General features: G+C 46.1%; 1 protein-coding gene across 1 annotated transcript; it reads right to left on the bottom strand.

The window, feature by feature from the left end:
- Positions 1–329: 329 nt before the first annotated feature.
- Positions 330–20,114, bottom strand: CDC42EP2 (CDC42 effector protein 2). The gene is made up of 3 exons (XM_058160410.1): positions 20,035–20,114; positions 6,213–6,462; positions 330–5,341 (listed from the first exon to the last, which is right to left on the bottom strand). Exon 3 carries the CDS (start codon positions 5,328–5,330, stop codon positions 4,629–4,631), a length of 702 nt encoding a protein of 233 aa, XP_058016393.1. The 5' UTR covers positions 5,331–5,341; positions 6,213–6,462; positions 20,035–20,114; the 3' UTR covers positions 330–4,628.
- Positions 20,115–20,225: the final 111 nt, after the last annotated feature.

The raw sequence follows: 20,225 nt of genomic DNA, 5'->3' as shown, positions 1-20,225 counted from the left end.
TTTTAATTTCGTTGTACCACGTGAAATGACAATAAAGTAAACTAAACTAAACTAAACTATGTTTTTCATACTTACAACCATTGCCACATTTCCCGCATGGCCACATGATTGAAATTCGGACACTTGTCTCAATAAACAGCTCGGATTAAGAGCGGTCAAAAATGCATTTTTAACATTTTTCTTTAGATAAATAAACCAAAGAAAGTAATTGAATGGCAATAGATGCTGTTGGGGATCTTTCAGCCCAAAATCACTCATTGTTCGACCTCACCCCAAAAAAAAAAATCGTCATCGCAAAACAAAACAAAAAAACTCAGCATTGGCGCAGCTCATTTTAACACCGTTTTAATTTATGCTTTTATTAACTTTTTACAATGTCTGTTAGTGCTTAAGGGAGTAGAATGGCAGTATATATATATATATAAATCAAAATTTAAAAAATAACAATCCAGGAAAGTTATCTTGGCACCATGTACTTCACAGTACTAGCAGCAAAAAAACAGTGGCAAATTGCCTTAGAAACCAATAGCTACAAGGGTAAAATGCTCTGAAGTCTGCTACTGGTTTGCTTCGCTATCAGTTTGCTTCACGCACGCATGCGCATCACAGGTGCTATCGTGCAACGCTGAAAAAGGATTAAGAAACTTTTTCTGAGTCTGCAAAGGTAAGAACAGCAGGGGGGGGAGAACAGCTGTTCCGCGCGATTTAGATTCGCTAGAAAGCAGGATTTCCTGCTTTTCGAATATAAATCGCGCAGCATAGCTATTCGTTGGAAATACTGGTTCGCCCGAACCGGCAGCAATTTTTTTTACTGCCGGTTCGGGCGAACCGATCTGAACCGGTAGCATTTCACCCCTGAATAGCTATTGTTTTTAATAGCCACCATTCCTAAAGTTGAACCTAAACTTAAGATACGTACACATTATGCTAAGCCAGAATTTAACCATTGTTTATTGAAAAAAAGAAAACCATGCCACTTAAACTAAAATTTTCAACCTACAACGGTTGGGGGTTCACACAGACTATGCTAAATTCAAACACTTGTGCCTTAAACAGAGGTTGGACTAGATTGGACCTCTGGGTTGCTTAAATCTGGATATTTTCAGATGTGTGGGCTTCAGCTCCCAGAATTCCCACTGGCTGGAGAACTCTGGGAGATGAAGTCCAGCTGGGGAACTCTGGGAACTGAAGTCCATGGCAGCGTAAAAGTTGCCAACTTCGAGGAACACTGGACTAGATAGTCTCCAAGACCTTTTCCACCTTTGAAAAGTGATATGATGGCTTAGCGTGTCGCGCGAAAACAAAAGGTTGTCCTTGTGTGGCCGAGAAGGAAAAAAGGATTCGCTCTTAAAGAACTCCTGGATAACAGTAATTGTAAGACCGCTTTCCTCTTTATGCCCAGTTTGCACATCATATACTTGCAATCTGTAAATTGATGCAAATATTATAAAAGAGGAATTTAAGAGTTCAGCGAAACCAACCAAAGGAATGCCTTTAGCAACTTCTCTTTCTTGGAAAAATTGGGAAGTCACATAGTTTCTCTGCCATTTTGGCTTCTAAAATGCTCCGTCCGTCCCCGTCCCCCCCACTTCAATGACATGGCAACGCTGCCCTGATCATTTTCCTGGGATTTGCAAAAACCAAAAATGTAAAGGCAGAGACGCGGCGACACCCAGATTTGCTTGTGAGTTGCGAAGCAAATTGGCCAAGTCTGCATGTGAGGTGCGAAGATGGAGTAAAATTAAAAGGAGTGAAGGGACTCAAAACAGAACTATAGAAAGCGTGCTGGTCGTTTGAAAAGCCTGCCTGTGGGTGCGCTCACAAAATGGCTGCCAAGGCGGGCAGGGCCAGGTGCCCCCCCCCCCAGGCATTGAAGTTAATGCGGTCAAATAATCTAATTATTTAGAAGGATTTTTTTGCAGGCGAGACACGCAGGGAAAGGAGACCCAAAGGCACCAGGCAGGCAAAGTATAAAATGACTGACAAAAGAAAAACTCAAAGTAGAAGAGCAGATTTTTGCTCCTTGTAGTAACCCTGGTTAAGGGATTTTAACTCAAATGCAAAGCGTAAAACTTAAAATGCCTGGAGCCAAAATATTGCAAAAACTACACAGCCTGGTTTGGTCATTCAGGGAAGCCGAACGAAAGGAAAAAAATCAGGAGACCAAGAAGAAAATTTCTGCCAGAGATAAAACGGTGGAACTCCCTGCCCCAAGATTATTTAACGCCAAGATGGAAAGAAAAAGGTGGCCTTCGCGCACCGCACTAAACTGCAGCCGATTTTGGCTGCTGTGGGTTGTGCAAACTCAGCCATGGCAAATTGCAAAATACAACAGGACAACACGCCATTAATTGCGGCTCATCCATGATTAAACAAATCATAATTCAATTCGAACTCTTAACAGAAGCTAAACTGAATCTTACAGCGGCTCCCGGCTTAAGGGGAGGACAGATTTGTGAAACTCCCTGCCCTCTTTTGCTCATTTTTTAAAAAAAAATAAAACTAACTTTGAAAGGGGGATAAAGTGAGAATAATAAGCCCAACACTCCTTCGTGTCCCGAGTTCGTGAAAACAAAAGAGAGAAAACTACAGATGTGTTGACAGGCGACGGTTTTCTGCTTTTCATCTTTCCCTCCCCAGCTGAACAATAAACCAGCTGCCCTAGAGAAAACAGCAGGAGCTGAAAAACAGAACAGGGGTGCCCAGAAATTAATTGGGAACATTATAAAACCAGCAATGCTCCTATTTTCTCCCGCCCCCCCAAAAAAATAAATTTTGAAATAAGGGATCAAGAGCTGCTTCTCCTTTCCAAATGATGAGTATTTTGCTTCTGGGGTTTTAGAGCAAAATTTGCAAATTGTTGGGCAAATCACAATAAATCTCGCGCCGGTCCGATTTTAAGAGGCTCCGCTGAATTATTTTCGAGCTGTTAAAGACACCCGTTTCCTTAACCCCGAGATAGCAGGGTTCAAATCTCAAACACAGCCTTCTTTGCATCTCACAAGGACCAGACAGCCTTATGCAAGATGTGCGATCCCCCCGAGCGAAAACAAGCTTGCACAACAACAGATGGACCAAGGATAAAAGGAGAGCGAGGACACCCACTAAGGGACAAAACGTTCCATTGTTGGTCGAAGGAGGGATTTATTTGTGCTTCTCTTGAAAAAAAAACAACGCTCCACAAATCTTTCTAGGTTATCTTGGACATGGAAGGCAGATGTCGGATAAACCGTTAAAACAAGGCTCTTGGGGAAGGCGAGGAAATAAAAGAAATGAAAAAAAGAGAAAGAAATGGAAAACAGGAAAAGACCCCCAAAACAGTCTGTTTTAAGTGCCATCTCATCCGAATCCGTGTTTTTCTGACCTGGGGTGTGCAATTCTCTCCCCAAAAAATAAAAAATCAACCCTCTCATTTCAGCCAAAAAGATTTAAAAAAACCTTTTACACCTTGGCTCAACTTAACATTTAATTCAGACATATGGTGAAGATTGTGGCTTTGCCAGGGATCGTATCGTTTCCCTGTCAAAAAAAAATAAATAAAAAAAATTTGGCAGCAGCCACAGGAGACGCTTGGAAAATTCAGAGCATCTCTTTGGGCATTTCGAGATGCCGTACAGCCAGAAATTGTGCAAGCTACATTATTATTATTATTATATTTTTTTGGCGTTGTGCATTGTGAAACTTGAGCCTTCCTTTACCCCCAAGGAGCGCTACGACACTTCATATTTTGTTAAATCAAAAACCACTGAAATTTAGCCCGATTCTGACTTTTGTTTGCATTGCAACACAGATGGCCTCTTAGTGCGTCACACGGCTCTTTCGCAGGGGCGTTTCGAAGGCCGATTAACAACCCTAGGCGACTGAGCCGACTTTAACCTAATTCCCACCTACACCTCCCCCCCCCCCGTGGCACAAAAGAAAAGTACAATCAACACAATTTTTGGTTGCTATGATTTTTGTCCCCCACCCCCACCCCGTCGTCCTTCCATTAGTCAAGGGCGATGTGTCAATAATTAGGGATTTGTGGTGCAGGATTAATGTCGTGTGGCAGCGACGAAGAAGGAGCGCGTTTTCCAGGTTTGGTGGAACTACGGACTACATCTCCCATGCTCCTCTTCCCCCTCTTCCAGCAGGCCAGCAGTTGTGCTGGAGGAGGGCAACGAAAGGAGTTTAGCCGCAGGTTGTTGCAAGTGTCAACATCGGGTGTTGGGATGCATCGTAGTTAGTTCATGGAAAGGCTGGGACCAAGCGTACCGTTCACTCCTTGGTGATGAAAAAGGAACATACTTCCAGGTTTGGTGGAGCTGCAGACTATATCTCCCATGCTCCTCCCTCTTTTCCTCCTCCAGCACAAGGAGGAGGGAGGAGGGCAAGAAAGCTGTTCAGGGGAAGGTTGTGGCGCCCCAAGGTGCAAAAGTCAACATCGGGAGTTGTGACGCACGATGCATCAAAGTTAGTTAATGGAGAGAGATTGGAAGCAAGGGTACCCTTCGTAAGTTGCATCTTTCCCCAGATGTACACACAGCTCCTCAACTTCCACCTCACAGAGCCCACTCAACAACAACAATAACAATACCCCTCCTTCCACAAATTGCCTTGCTTTTAGGAGTCCTTTCGCAGACAGGCCCTCATGTCAGAACCTCCTGCCTGCCAGACTCCTGCACGTCCGCATCCGAAGTCTGGTGCCTCTCCATCACCCCCAGAACGTCATCCAAAATGGAGGGTCCCAGATCTACGTGAAGGGATAGCAGGGACCCTGCATGGGATAAGAAAGGTTCGTCTCTTTTCTCCCCCTCGGCAAAGCCGTTCAGAGGGGCAGGGGGCTTGGAGTCCCCGAGGGCTTCCGAAGCCCAACCGTTGTTGGCCAGATGTTGAGCGTGGACTTCCGTCGGCGGAGCAGCCTGGTCTTTGTCATCCAAGTGAAGACGGGGCGGCTTGGGCGGGGCTTGGGCGGAAGGTAAGGTCAGCGCCTGCAAGCCGCCGATGATCGGTAGAGAAATGGCGTTCTTGAGCAGCGGCGAAGGAATATCCAACGACAGCGGCTCGTATTCCGAGAGCGTCGAGGTCCGCGAGAACTCGAAGGGCACCACGTAGTGTCGATTCCCGTCGGCGTCCACCTTTTCCGATCTGGGCAGGAGATGGAACTTGCCTTGAAGGAAAGAGATGTCCCCGAATATGTCGTTCTCCCCCTGACTCCCGATGTGGATCGTGTGCCGGAAATCTCCCAGGGGAGGGCTGATCATCTCGGACGAGAGAATGTCGCGCAGTTTCTCCTTTTTGCCTCGACGGCTCCCTCGCTTCAGATAGATGGGCACTTTGGTGGCGGCCATCTTGCCCAACGCTAAGAAAGGGGGAGAGAAGAAACGGAGGATTCAAGGGTCAGGTTGGACCGCCAGAAGCTAATCAAGCGGGCAGTTGGAAACGCAAAGATGAGCTATATCTGTCCCAACTGGATCTCGCCACATTTGAGTTTAGTGGTTAAAGCTCCAAGACAGAAACCAGGAGATGGTGAGTTCTAGTCCCACTTTAGGGATGAAAGCCAGATGGGCGATTTTTGGCCGAATCACCAGGAGATGGTGAATTCTGGTCCCATCTTAGATATGGAAGCAGACTGGATGACCTCTTAGGCCAATCACTAGGAGACTGGGAGTTCTAGTTTAGACATTAAATCCATCCGGGTGACTTTGGGCCAATCATCAGGAGATGATGAGTTCTAATAATAATAATAATAATAATAATATTTTAATTTGTATACCGCCCTTCTCCCAAAGGACTCAGGGCGGTGAACAGGCAGATAAAATACAAATACACACAATAATTAAAAACATCCCTTAAAAAACTAATTTAAATGCCCAAATGTTAAAATAACATACTAGTTCTAGTCCTGCCTTAGGCATGAAAGTAGACTGGGTGACTTCTTAGGCCAATCAGCAGGAGACTGGAAGTTCTAGTCCCGCTTTAGACATTAAAACCATCCGGGTGACTTTGGGCCAATCCTCAGGAGACGGTGAGTTCTAGTCCCGCCTTAGGCATGAAAGCCAGCTGGGTAACTGTGGGCCACCCTCTCTCAGCCCAACTCACCTCACAGGGTTGTTGTGGGGGAAAAGAGAAGGAAGGTGTGTTGGCATAGTTTTGCCGCCTTGTCTCATTTGCCAAAACAATAAAGGCGCGGGATATAAATAAAATAAAATAAAAATGCAAGCAAAACTCACCTCAGAAAGACCAATTTCCCCAAATCTGCTCAACGCAGAGGGTCTTCCGTGTGGGGGGGGATTCCCCTTTTGGTGTGAGGCTTTGAAGAAGCTTCGCCTTGTAGATCCCCAGGTGTGATGCTCAGCAGGAAAAACAGAGCACCATTCCGACCTTCCACGGATCAACCACGCTGGTTCTCGTGCTCAAAAAGGAAACAGAACCTGGCAGGATTTCAGCCGAGTCCCATCGTCTCATCCACATGCAAGGAAACTGAAGCAGGGGAAAAAAAAACACAGCCCTATGAAATTAAAATAATCACTTCTGAAGGCTGGGCGGATCCCTCAGCGTGGGATTTAAAAACCAGCAGCCAGCTGTGGTGTAATCTTTGATTTCAGGAGCGAAGTCATCGTCGCGGCTGAACATGAACTCTAAATCCTCATCCGTGGCTTAATGTATCTGACAACACAGCCACAACTGGGGCTTAGAGGCCATTGAAAAGACAACTCACTAAGTAATTGTATGTTTTCGGATAGGGTGCTGGTTTTGATGATGTTTACAAGGCACTCAGTTACAAACCAGGAGATGGAGAGTTCTAGTCCTGTCTTAGATATTGGAAAGATGTCTGGGTGACTTTGGGCCAATCCCCAGGAGACGGAGAGTTCTAGTCCCACCATAGGCATGAAAACCAGCTGGGAGACTTTGGGCCAGTCCCTCGGTCTGACCCACCTCACAAGTTTGTTGTTGTGGGAAAAATAGGAGGAGGAAGAGGTATGCGTGCTGCCTTGATTTATTTATAAAAATAATAAAGGTGGGATGGATGGATGGATAGATATTGGTAGATGATATAGATAGATGATAGATATATCTATAAATCTATATCTATAGATAGAGATAAATACAGATAGATAGATAGATAGATAGATAGATAGATAGATAGATAGATAGATAGATGATAAATAGATAGATAGATAGATAGATAGATAGATAGATAGATAGATAGATAGATAGATAGATGTGAGATAGAGTAGGTAGGTAGGTAGATATAGATAAATATTGGTAGATAATGATAGATAAATATATCTATATCTATATCTACATCTACATCTATAGATAAGATAGATGGATAGATAGATGGATATAGATGATAGATAGATGATAAAGGGCTGGGAAGTGGCTCACCAGGCTAATGCAGCCTGTTATTAACACACAGCTGCCTGCAATTACAATTACTGCAGGCTCGAGTCCCACCAGGCCCAAGGTTGACTCAGCCTTCCATCCTTTATAAGGTAGGTAAAATGAGGACCCAGATTGTTGGGGGGGGGGCAATAAGTTGACTTTGTATATAAATATACAAATAGAATGAGACTATTGCCTTACACAATGTAAGCCGCCCTGAGTCTTCGGAGAAGGGCGGGATATAAATTCAAATAAAAAAATATATGGATGGATGGATAGATAATAGATGGATAGATAGATGTGAGCTAGGGTAGGTAGGTAGGTAGGTAGATAAATATAGATAAATGTTGGTAGATGATGATAGATAAATACATCTATAGATAAGATAGATGGATATAGATGATAGATAGATGATAGATAAATGGATGGATGGATAGATAATAGATGGATAGATAGGTAGATGATGATGGATGAATGGATAGATAGTGGCACTGCCAACAGAAATAAAAGCGACTTACAACCCTTCGTTTAGTGGTCGTTTGAAATTACAACAGTACCAAAAAAAAGTGACATGACCATTTTTCATACTTGCAGCATCCCCATGGTCATGTGATCGAAATTCGGGCACTTGGCAACTGGCTCATATTTATGATGCTTTATAAGCGGCCCCACTGTTCATGGCCAACCCAGGGAAACGAAAACGTGTCGTTAAAACAGCACAGTCCCTTAAATAAGGCCTCCCATGAAGCAAGCGAATAATGAAATCACGCGGCTCCCACCGATTTTATCATCTTCTTTTTTGCTGCGGCCGTTCAGCGAAACCATGGTCGTTCAGTGAGACATCACGACAGAAGCCAGAGCTGGGAAGGTCACCGATGGTGCTCACGCGACCCTAAGGGGATGCGGCAATGGTCACAAGCACGAGGACCAAGTCACTTTTTTTCCCTCCCTCAGCGCCGTTGCAAACTCAGAACGGCGGTGGAACGAAACGGTCGTTAAAGTCGAGGACTACCTCTGATTTTCGCTCCCGAATTAAAGTAAACAAGATTAATCACAAAAACAATGATTATTTTGCACTCGGCGGTTTAAAACCCTGAGCTGACCTGTCCAGTCCTATTTTTTTCTTTTCTCTGCTTGATTTAAGCTGCATTAAATCCTCCCCAGCCTTTAACAGAGATAATTACGGGGTTTTATTTACCAACAATTATCCTTAGGTTGACTCAGCTCTGAGACATCTTCCTGGGTGGCCCCAGGGCGGCCACCATCCTTCACAACATCCCTTAGCCCGCCTCTAGAATAACAGAGTTGGAAGGGACCTTGGAGGTCATCTAGTCCAACCCCCTGCTTAGGCAGGAAACCCTACACCAGTGACGGCTAACCTTTTTTGCCATCGCGTGCCAAAAGCACGGGGAGTTTGGGGGGGGAGTTGCGCAGGCGTGCGTGACCACACCCATAATTCTATGTGTCCCACCCGCCCCCGCACATGCCCGCAAGACACCCCCCCCCACAGGGGTAGTCAACCTTTTTATACCTAATGCCCACTTTTGTATCTCTGTTAGTAGTAAAATTTTCTAACTGCCCACCGGTTCCACAGTAATGATGATTTATAAAGTAGGTTTGGGGCGGCTCCGAGCTACCAGCTCTGCTTGTCTGTTACAGCTGGGTGGTGTGGGGGGAGATTTTGTTTGCGGTCGCACTATAGCGCCATTTAGTTTCACTTAACGTAACGTGAACTAAACTTATGCGCAGACGATACAAACAGTATATTTTCAGAAATTTAAATCGTCGCGGAGAATTTGATGAAAACCGAATGAAAATGTTTTTAAATAATGCTATGATTTTTTTTTTTTAAAAAAGTTCAATTAAATGAAGAAAAAAAAAAAGGAAAGTGCTTCAGTATCGGACAAAACCCCTACCGCCCACCATGAAAGCTGGAACGCCCACTAGTGGGCGGTAGGGACCAGGTTGACTACCACTGCTCTAAAGCCTTTCTAGGAGCCTGGGGAGGGCGAAAACTGCCTTCCCCACCCCGCTCGGAGGCCCTCTGGAGGCCGGGAACAGCGTGTTTTCTGACTTCCAGTGGGCCCAGAATGCCTGAAAATCAGCTGGCCGGAGCTGAGCTCACGTGCCCAGCAATATGGCTCCACGTGGCACCTGTGGCATGCATCTCATAGGTTCGCCATTGTGGCCCTACACCCACTTCAGACAAATGGTTATCCATCATCTGCTTAAAAACCTCCAGCCTCGCACGCTTGTGGAAGGAGCCAGGAAGGCGTCTGCTTGGGACGCTCGTAAAAGCTAGTCCTCCACTTACGACAGTTCATTTAGCGACCATTCGAAGTTACAACGGCACTGAAAAAAAGTGACCTTATCGACGTTTTTCACACCGACGACTGTGGCTAGCATCCCCGGGGTCAAAACTGAGAGACTTGGGAAACCAACTCACATTTATGATGGTCGCAGCGTCGCAGGGGTCATGCGATCCCCTTTTGCGACCTTCCGACAAGCAAAGTCAATGCCAGACTCACGTAACGACTGCGGTTTCAAAATTGTGGCAAGTGATTCACTTAACAACAAATGTGTTGGCGCAACGGTTAAGAGTGCAGGACTGCAGGCTACTTCTGCTGACCGGGGGCACCGCAGGGTGGGAGATGAGGAAGGGGTGCTCCTCTCCCGCCCCACCGACTAGGTATGACGTCTGTTCTGGGGATGCGACTCAAGTTTGGCAGTTCGAATCTCACCAGGCTCAAGGTTGACTCAGCCTTCCGTCCTCCCGAGGTGGATAAAATGAGGACTCAGATCGTTGGGGGCAAGAGGCCGACTCTGTAAACTGCTTAGAGAGGGATGTGAAGCGGTATATAAGTCTAAGTGCTATTGCTCACTTCTTCCTTCCTTCCTTCCCTTCCTTCTTCCTTCTATGGTTAGAATATAGCATTGCAGGCTAACTCTGCCAAGTGCCAGGAGTTCGATCCTGACCGGCTCAAGGTCGACTCAGACTTCCATCCCTCCCAGGTGGGTAAAATGAGGAGCCAAATTGTTGGGGGGAAAGAGGCTGAGTCTGTAAACTGCTTAGAGGGGGCTGTAAAGCACTGTGAAGCGGTATATAAGTCTAAGGGCCCTTCCTTCCTTCCTTCCTTCCTTCCTTCCTTCCTTCCTTCCTTCCTTCCTTCCTTCCTTTCCCTCCTTCCTTCCTTCCTTCTCTTTTTCCTTCCTTCCTTCCTTCCTTCCTTCCTTCCTTCTTTCTTCCTTCCTTCCTTCCTTCCTTCCTTCCTTCTCTTTTTCCTTCCTTCCTTCCTTCCTTCCTTCCTTCCTTCTTTCTTTCTTCCTTCCTTCCTTCCTTTCCCTCCTTCCTTCCTTCCTTCTCTTTTTCCTTCCTTCCTTCCTTCCTTCCTTCCTTTCTCAATGGTTAGAATACAGCATTGCAGGCTAACTCTGCCCACTGCCGCCAGTTCGATCCTGAGCAGCTCAAAATCAACTCAGCCTTCCGTCCTTCCGAGGTGCGTAAAATGAGGACCCAGATTGTTGAGGGGGCAAGAGGCTGACTCTGTAAACCGCTTAGAGAGAGGGCTGTAAAGCACTGTGAAGCGGTATATAAGTCTAAGCGCTATTGCTATGGCAAGAAAACTCGTAAAACGGGGCAAAATCCACTTAACAACAAACGTTTTCGGCTCAATTGTGGTTGTAAGTCAAGGATTATCCATGCTCGGATTTGGATGCTTTCGGACTGCTAGGCGGGCAGGAAGTGGAGTTCACCCCGTCTTGAGGAGGTCCCGAACCCGAGCTGGCAGCTCTCCAGTGGACACGCTCAGTAACTTTAACCGCTGAGCTATCGCGCCCCTATCTAAAATATGGGGGGGCGCAAAAAAAAAAGTTAATCTGGGGTCTGCAATTGCTCACGTTGAGAAGCCAACAACTGTGATTGGAAAGATTTGTCAGGATCCACAATGGAGGAATGCTAAGGGAACACTGACGGAACTTACTGAGGGTCTCCTGCCTACGAAGGGGGTTGGACTAGAAGACCTCCAAGGTCCCTTCCAACTCTCGTTATTCGGCTTTCGATTTTGAGAGGGTTCAACTGGCCCGTGAGATTGGAGAAAAGGCAAGTATCTACAGTTATTGCTGACTGCAGTGTCCTTATGGACTTACAATTGACGATTTTGATGACTAGATAAGGACAGATTACAGAAAGAAAGAGTTTTGCTGTAATAATAAAGTACAAAGTACTTCCATAATCATCGTTACAATCGCTGTAAAAAAGCTCAAAAGTTATTTCAATTTCTTTCGTTTTTATTTTTATTTTGCCTTTTTCTCTTGCACTTCTATCTTTCCGTTTCATTTTTTATATATATAAAAATACGTGTATTTATGTGTGCGTGTGTGCATGTGTAGGTCTTTGGTTATTCGGGTTTTCTCCCACGTAAAATTGGAAGTGTCTCGGCAACGTTTCGACGAAGTCGCATTCGTCATCTTCAGGCTGGTGTTTACAGCTTCGTGCTAAGCACCAGCCTGAAGATGACGAATGAGACTTCGTCGAAACGTTGCCGAGACACTTCCAATTTTACGTGGGAGAAAACCCGAATAACCAAAGACCTACATACAAATACCCGCGAAAACCTCAGAAAACAAATACACACACACACAAGTATATGTGCGTGTCTCTGTTTGCTCAGATACACACAAAAACTAGCTGTAATTGACCCAGATAGCTGACCCCTGTGCTTTAACAGTTAATTGAACCCTTTCTTTAATTAAATCTTTTTAATTAAATGTAATTAAAAGCCTTCCTTTATGTTGGTTCCTTCCTGGAGAAGTGAACTTTTCTTCACCTAATAAGACCTGAATTTGAAAAACAGCCACAGCTGAAATTATAACCAGTTGGCTCAGAAAAAAATGAATCTCTCGTTTTTCTATTTTGCAGAGCCTGCTACTCAGGGCTGCATTTATTGGGCCTCTGCCAAGGGTTGGACTTCAATTCCCAGAATTCCCCAGCTAGCTTTCTCTCCCTCTCGTCCACCTTCCTTCCATTATTTTTCCTTCCTTATTTTTTCCTTTTATCTTTCTTCCTTCCTCTCATCTTCCTTTCACCCATCCATCTTTATTTCCTTCCTTCCCTCCAATCTTTTTCTTTCTTTTTTCTTTCCTCCCTTCTCCCTTCCATTCATCCCACCTTTATTTTTTTCTTTTATCTTCCTTCCTTTCTTCTCTCCCTTCCTCTCACTAACCTACCTTCCTTCCTTCCATTCATCTTTATTTTTTCCTTCCTCTCTTCTCTCCTTCCTCCCCTGCTCCTTCTTTCCCCTATTTCCCTCCATCTCTTTCAATTCCTTCCTTTTCTCCCTTCCTTCCTTCCATATTTATTATTTCCTTCCTTTTAAGTTCCCTCCCTTTCATCTTTTTTCCTTCCTCTCTTCTCCCTCCCTTTCTCCCCTTCTTTTCCCTATTTCCATCCATCTCTTTCTATTCCTTCCTTCCCTCCCTTCCTCTCACTAACCTTCCTTCCATCTTTATTTCCTTCATGTTCCTTCCTTCCCTCCCTTCCATCTTTATTTTTTCCTTCCTTTTAATCTTCTTTCCTTCTTTCCTTCCTGACTCCCCTTTTCTCTATTTCCCTCCATCTCTTTTTATTCCTTCCTTCCCTCCCTTCCATCTTTTTTCCCCTTCCTTTTAATCTTCTTTCCTTCTTTTCTTCCTCCCTCCCCTTTTCTCTATTTCCCTCCATCTCTTTCTATTCCTTCCTTCCCTCCCTTCCATCTTTTTTCCCCTTCCTTTTAATCTTCTTTCCTTCTTTCCTTCCTCACTCCCCTTTTCTCTATTTCCCTCCATCTCTTTCTATTCCTTCCTTCCCTCCCTTCCATCTTTTTTTTCCTTCCTTTTTTTCTTTCCTTCTTTCCTTCCTCACCCCCCTTTTCTCTTTTTCCCTCCATCTCTTTCTATTCCTTCCTTCCATCTGTATTTTTTTTCTTCCTTTTAATCTTCTTTCCTCCCTGCCTCACTCCCCCTTTTTCTCTATTTCCCTCCATCTCTTTCTATTCCTTCCTTCCCTCCGATCTTTCCTCCTCTCTCCAATCTCCTTCCTTCCTTCCTTCCATCCATCATCTCTTCTCCTCCTTGCTCCCCTTCTTTTCCTATTTCCATCCATCTCTTTCATTCCTTCCTTCCTCCCTTCCTCTCACTAACCTTCCTTCCATCTTTATTTCCTTCATGTTCCTTCCTTCCTCCTTCCATCTTTATTTTTCCTTCCTTTTAATCTTCTTTCCTTCTTTCCTTCCTGACTCTTTTCTCTATTTCCTCCATCTCTTTTATTCCTTCCTTCCTCCCTTCCATCTTTTTCCTTCCTTTTAATCTTCTTTCCTTCTTTCCTTCCTCCCTCCCCTTTTCTCTATTTCCTCCATCTCTTTCTATTCCTTCCTTCCTTCCATCTTTTTCCTTCCTTTTAATCTTCTTTCCTTCTTTCCTTCCTCACTCCCCTTTCTCTATTTCCTCCATCTCTTTCTATTCCTTCCTTCCTCCTTCCATCTTTTTTCCTTCCTTTTAATCTTTCCTTCTTTCCTTCCTCACTCCCCTTTTCTCTATTTCCCTCCATCTCTTTCTATTCCTTCCTTCCATCTGTATTTTTTTTCTTCCTTTTAATCTTCTTTCCTCCCTGCCTCACTCCCCCTTTTTCTCTATTTCCCTCCATCTCTTTCTATTCCTTCCTTCCCTCCGATCTTTCCTCCCTCTCTCCAATCTCCTTCCTTCCTTCCTTCCATCCATCATCTCTTCTACTCCCTCCCTTCCTTTTTCTCTGACCTCTCCCCCACAGCCAATATTATTCAGATCTACAGTTCTGAATAATCCGAACTGTAAATTTGAACTCCAAAGTTTGTTTTGCGGCCATGGAACCCAACCCTTTTTCTTTCTTGCTAAAACGGCAAAAGACGTTGTGCTTTGCAAGAGAAGCAATCCGGGCCAAACTGGAACCAGCTGCGGGCAGCCTGCCAACTTCACCAACGTGCCAGGTTAATCTTTCTAGCCGTTTCCGTGCCATTCGGAGGACACACCCAACGTTTTTCGTTTACAGCAGCTGCCCTGCCAAACCAACTCAGCCTTCCTCATCTGACCCAGGTTATGACCTTAACCGATAGAGAGCAAAGAGATGGGGTTTTTCCACTGCTATCCTCGGCAGTCCTCGACTTACGGCCGCAGTTAAGCCTGGAATGATGGCCAAGTCATTGCGGTCATTAAGCAGACCACTATGTAACCAACTATGTGAGGTTAGGTTTTGTTGCTGTTGTTGTTTTGCAATGGTTAAGTGAATCCATTTATCCAATTGGTTGGTTGGGTTTTTTTTGCCGGGAACTGGAACATCAAAAATCGTGGCCGTGTTTTGACAAATGGCCGTCCTCAACTTACAAGCCTATTCGTTTAGCGACTGTTCAAAGTTACAACAGCACTGATTCGCAACCAGTGCTCACGCTTACGGCTGTCACGTGATCAAAACCCAGCGACTTGGCAACCGCCACGTATTTATGACGGTCGTGATAGCGGTTTGCGGCCTTCCCCGCCCGTTTCCTACAAAGCAATGGGAGAAAAACCAGATTCGCTTAACGGCACCTGTGTTGTTCACTTAACAACTGCAGCTTAGCAACGTTGGCAACAACAACAACAACAACAACAAAAGGTTGTAAAATTGGGCGCAATTCACTGAACCGCCTTAAAACTAAACTTAACCATGGAAATTCTGGCCGCAATTGGGGTCGTAAACCGAGGATTATTTGTATGGGAATGAAAGGGCGAACTCAAGGAAATTTTCAATCATGAAACTTTCGGTCATGTTGGCCAAGGGTGGGAAGTGGCTTTTTAAAGCCAGGCTCTTAAAAAAACCTCATCCCACAAATACACAAAACCACAATTCAATCTAATCCCAGCCTGACAGATTAACAGAGCCCTCGGAGCTAAACCAGGAAGCACATACTTACACTAAATATATACACAACTCTGTGTCTTAAGACAAACCTCCACAGCAAAACCGGTAACACGACATAAAAAACATCCATATCTGACTTCTTCCCCCCGCACTCTCCCAAAAAGTTGTGAACATAGCCAGGATCCCAGCTAAACGTGATTTTAATTACATTTCCATAGCTCCGAAACTTTAAAAAGACTTTCTAATCCTCGTTTCGCCAACTTCCTTCTACACATTTGCCTTCAAGATGACAAGCCAGATGGCTTTGATCGCCAAGCCATAAACCAGGGTTTGAACAAACCACAATCAAACTCTGGCGCAGACCGGCATTACGCAGTTCGGCTAAACCACCAAACCCCATCAAAATTGGCAACTGCATTGGAAATATACTTGCCACCCGGCAAACACGTCAGACAATTAAACCTGGTTAAAGGCTTTTAAACCGCCTTGTTTCACAGCCCTGCAGCTACGTAAGGATAATCCAGCCCCACTCGCTTTTTAAGATCTTATCCCTATTTAAGTCCCGAGCACGAATCCACCCCAGCTGTTCCTCCAATCCACCAGGCCACCGCTCTAAAATAAAATTAAAAAAAAACAAACTCAATTATCCCAAACCCAACATTTCCGTATCCATTTTAAGACGACCTTCAACTTAACCCCCTTTCCCCCCCCACACACACACCCGCCTCACCACCACGCCTGGCTTAATTGCAGTTCAAACTAGCTTAAAATCAGGACGGAGTAAATGGGGCGTTTAAATTATAAAGAGAGGGTTGCACAAATTTTTTTTTTTTTGCACGCTGCGTGCAATGAGAAGAAAGGCAGGGAGAGGGTGTCTTCGCGGACCATGGAGTTGGAGGGGTGGGAGATGAGGGAGGGGCACTCCTCTCTCTCTCTCTCTCTCTCTCTCTCTCACACACACACACGCTAAGTATGACGTCGTGTTCTTGGGATGTGTCATGCCACTCACACACGAGAGAGAGAGTGAGTTACACGATTTGGCCGTGTTTGGAGAGATCAGAGCGGGCTTTAAGGAGACTCCACCCTTGTTGCGTAAGGCTCAGCATTACAACATCTGGAAAACAACACACACACACACACACTCCAACGCCTCCCCCCCCCCCCAGCTGTCAGGTTGCACGTCCCAAATATAGCAAGGGGTGTGAAGCACGGCTCCCAAACTAGAGGCCTGCGTGCGTTGCTGGTTTTTTGTTTTGTTTTTTAAACCCGGGACTGATTTTCTGCTTTTTTTGCACAAACATTGTTTTCTCTTTGCAAAAGGTTGTCGCTTGTTAAGCTTTCCAGAATCTTCCTGCAGCGAAGAGAGAGAGAGAGAGAGAGAAAAACTGCCCCCCACCCACCCAACCATGTTGGTTAGGGGCCGAGGTTGCCAAAGGGGCAGCGCTCTTCTGAGCTTCGGATGCCAAACTATTTCGGCAACGTGCGATGCAGGTTGTCCTCGACTTACAGCAACCCGTTTAGTGACCGTTCAGAGTCACCACGGCGCTGGAAAAAAAGGGGATTTATGGCCGGTTTTTTTTCCACACATCTTCTCCCCGATCAAAGTTCAGACACTGGGGCTACTGACTCGTATTTACGACGGTTGAAGGGTCACCGGGATCATGGGAATCCCCCTTTTGCGCAACCAAGTCCACGAGAAAGCCAGATTCACCCGGAACAACTTACTGGTCAACTGCGGTGCTTCGCTTAACAACGGTGGCGGGAAAAGCCATAAAACGGAGCAAAACTCACTCGACAAATGCGTCTCGCTTTGCAACAGAAAATTTTGGGCTCCATTGCAGTTGTTTTAAGTCGAGGATTAGCTGTACGTAAGAAAGGGAAGGGGTGGGGAAAAAAAACACAGCACAATATTTTGGATTTTTAATCTAGAATGTTTTGTCCAATCGGATCTCCTCTGTGGATGCCGGACGACAAATTCCCAGAATGGTCAAGATTTTTGGAAGAGGTGTTATTTGAAAGGTTGGACAAGCCTGATTCCAGGACACACACACAACACAACACACACACACACTCCAACGCCTCCCCCAGCTGTCAGGTTGCACGTCCCAAATATAGCAAGGGGTGTGAAGCACGGCTCCCAAACTAGAGGCCTGCGTGCGTTGCTGGTTTTTTGTTTTGTTTTTTAAACCCGGGACTGATTTTCTGCTTTTTTTGCACAAACATTGTTTTCTCTTTGCAAAAGGTTGTCGCTTGTTAAGCTTTCCAGAATCTTCCTGCAGCGAAGAGAGAGAGAGAGAGAGAGAAAAACTGCCCCCCACCCACCCAACCATGTTGGTTAGGGGCCGAGGTTGCCAAAGGGGCAGCGCTCTTCTGAGCTTCGGATGCCAAACTATTTCGGCAACGTGCGATGCAGGTTGTCCTCGACTTACAGCAACCCGTTTAGTGACCGTTCAGAGTCACCACGGCGCTGGAAAAAAAGGGGATTTATGGCCGTTTTTTTTTCACACATCTTCTCCCCGATCAAAGTTCAGACACTGGGGCTACTGACTCGTATTTACGACGGTTGAAGGGTCACCGGGATCGTGGGAATCCCCCTTTTGCGCAACCAAGTCCACGAGAAAGCCAGATTCACCCGGAACAACTTACTGGTCAACTGCGGTGCTTCGCTTAACAACAGTGGCGGGAAAAGCCATAAAACGGAGCAAAACTCACTCGACAAATGTGTCTCGCTTTGCAACAGAAAATTTTGGGCTCCATTGCAGTTGTTTTAAGTCGAGGATTAGCTGTACGTAAGAAAGGGAAGGGGTGGGGAAAAAAAACACAGCACAATATTTTGGATTTTTAATCTAGAATGTTTTGTCCAATCGGATCTCCTCTGTGGATGCCGGACGACAAATTCCCAGAATGGTCAAGATTTTTGGAAGAGGTGTTATTTGAAAGGTTGGACAAGCCTGATTCCAGGACACACACACAACACAACACACACCTCGAGTTTTTTTCTCTCCAATTTTTGCACCCACTGGGACACGCAGCCATTCACCTGCTCCCTTCCCTATATCTACGGCTTTTGGGGGGGGGGCGGGGAAGAGGCCAGGTTGAAACATTTGGGGCCAGGAGGGAGAAGGGGAGGAAACAGGAGAAGCCTACCAAATGGCTCTTTTTTTTTAAAAAAAGCCTGTTAATGGAGCCTCCAGGTCCAGGAGCAGTCTACCCTGAGGGGAAAGAGCAAAAAAACAAACAAACCAAAAAACCCCCCACCAACCTCCAGAGCCATGAGGGTTTGTTGAAAGACCTGTTGGAAGGGAAAAGCTCTCCTACAAGAACACCAACCTTGGAATCCTAACAGCCCATCATCCCCACCCCAAATCTGGATGAGCCACCCCAATTTTGTCCGCTTCCACTCTGCACCTGGAGGGGAAAGGACAGCCAGACCACCCCAGACCCATTTGCAAAACATTGGCTGGGTTTCACACGACCCTCTTAAGCCAGGATTCCCAGCCACCCCCACCCCACAGCGATTCCATTTTCCCCAGCAAACTGAGTTTATTGGCTTAAGGTCCTGCCGAGGTGAGAATCGTTCCTCCGGTAAACCAATTAAACCAGGGTTGATTAAACCAAGATTAATCCAACCCGGGTCTCAGGGGGGGACGAAGGGCTGGGCTTTTTAAACGGGGCTTGTTGGGTTTTCCGGATGTTTGTTTGTTTGTATTTATTTGGGGAGCGCTGCCAAGTTTGGAAGTAATTGGAAAGAAAGAAACCATTTGCGGAAACAGCTCGCAAATAAAATTAAATATTACAACATAACAGAAAGCGAGTCAGCCCAAAAGGGAGGAAGAATGGAGGGGGGGGAACCTCCCCGAAGGAAACAGCCCAAGCAAACTTTGAATCGTGGTTACCGCTGGGGGTTCCCAGGTTTGTCAAACCCCCCCCGAAAAAAAAAGTAATAAACAGCACATAGTTTGAATTCAAGTGAGGGGCAAAAAGCCGCCTGGACACTTTGGGAAGAGTCCCCAGAAGCCCAGAAAATGCGGGTTTTTTGATTTGACTCCCTTTCCCAAGAGACAGGAGACCCGAACCCCGCGCGTTCCCACGTTGCGCCCCGCGGGAACGTGGGAACCGCGTCAGGAGCGCCCCAAAACTCGAGAAACGTGAAAAATCAGGATTGCAATTGATCCACTGGGGGGTTGGGTGGGGGTGAGGGTAGTCCAGCAAGAACCCCTTTGAGCCTCTGAGCATGGGCAGAGCGCTTTCTTCTCCTTTCCCAGCCCCCCCCCGCTCCACAACCGCTTTTGGGGTCAGTAAACGGTGGGGGGGGAAGAGAAACTCAACGTGGAGAATCAGGAGGGAGACCCACTGCATTGATTCACGCGGGGGAAGGAGGAAATCCAGCAAGGGGGTTCTTGCTTTGAGCCTCTGAGCATGGGCAGAGTGCTTTTTTCTCCTTTTCCAGCCCCCCCCCTCCAATCAAGGAAGCTAAAATCAGACCTGAACCGCTTTTGGGGTCAGTAAACGGAGGAGGGGGGGAGAAAACGTGGAGAATCAGGAGGGAGATTGACTGATTCACGCAGGGGGAGGAAGGGGGGAATCCAGCAAGACTCTCTCTGAGCATGGACAGAGCGCGCTTTCTCTACTTCCCCCCCCCAAAAAAAGAGGAATAAAGAAAGAAAAAGAATGAAAGAAAGAAATGCAAGGGAGGAGGAAAACGCATGAATTTCCCTGCGGGCAACTTGGCATTTGTTGCTCCCTTTGCAAAGACTTACCCAAGCCAAGCGGAGCAGGCGAAACGAGCTTCCTTCCCACCAGCAATTCCCAGCAGAAAGATTAAAAGCCTCGCCGGCCAGCGCTCCCCACCCCCTTGGGCCCCGCCCCTCCGCGCGCCCCAGCCAATCCGAGCCGGCTGCGATTAAATCCGCCCCGCCCCTTCAAGCCCCGCCCCTCTACACACACACAC

The sequence above is a fragment of the Ahaetulla prasina genome, chromosome 17 (genome assembly GCF_028640845.1).
Source record: "Ahaetulla prasina isolate Xishuangbanna chromosome 17, ASM2864084v1, whole genome shotgun sequence".
NCBI classification, from domain to species: domain Eukaryota; kingdom Metazoa; phylum Chordata; class Lepidosauria; order Squamata; family Colubridae; genus Ahaetulla; species Ahaetulla prasina.
Note: the sequence above shows the minus strand (reverse complement) of the source record. Positions and strands in the feature narration are given on the sequence as shown.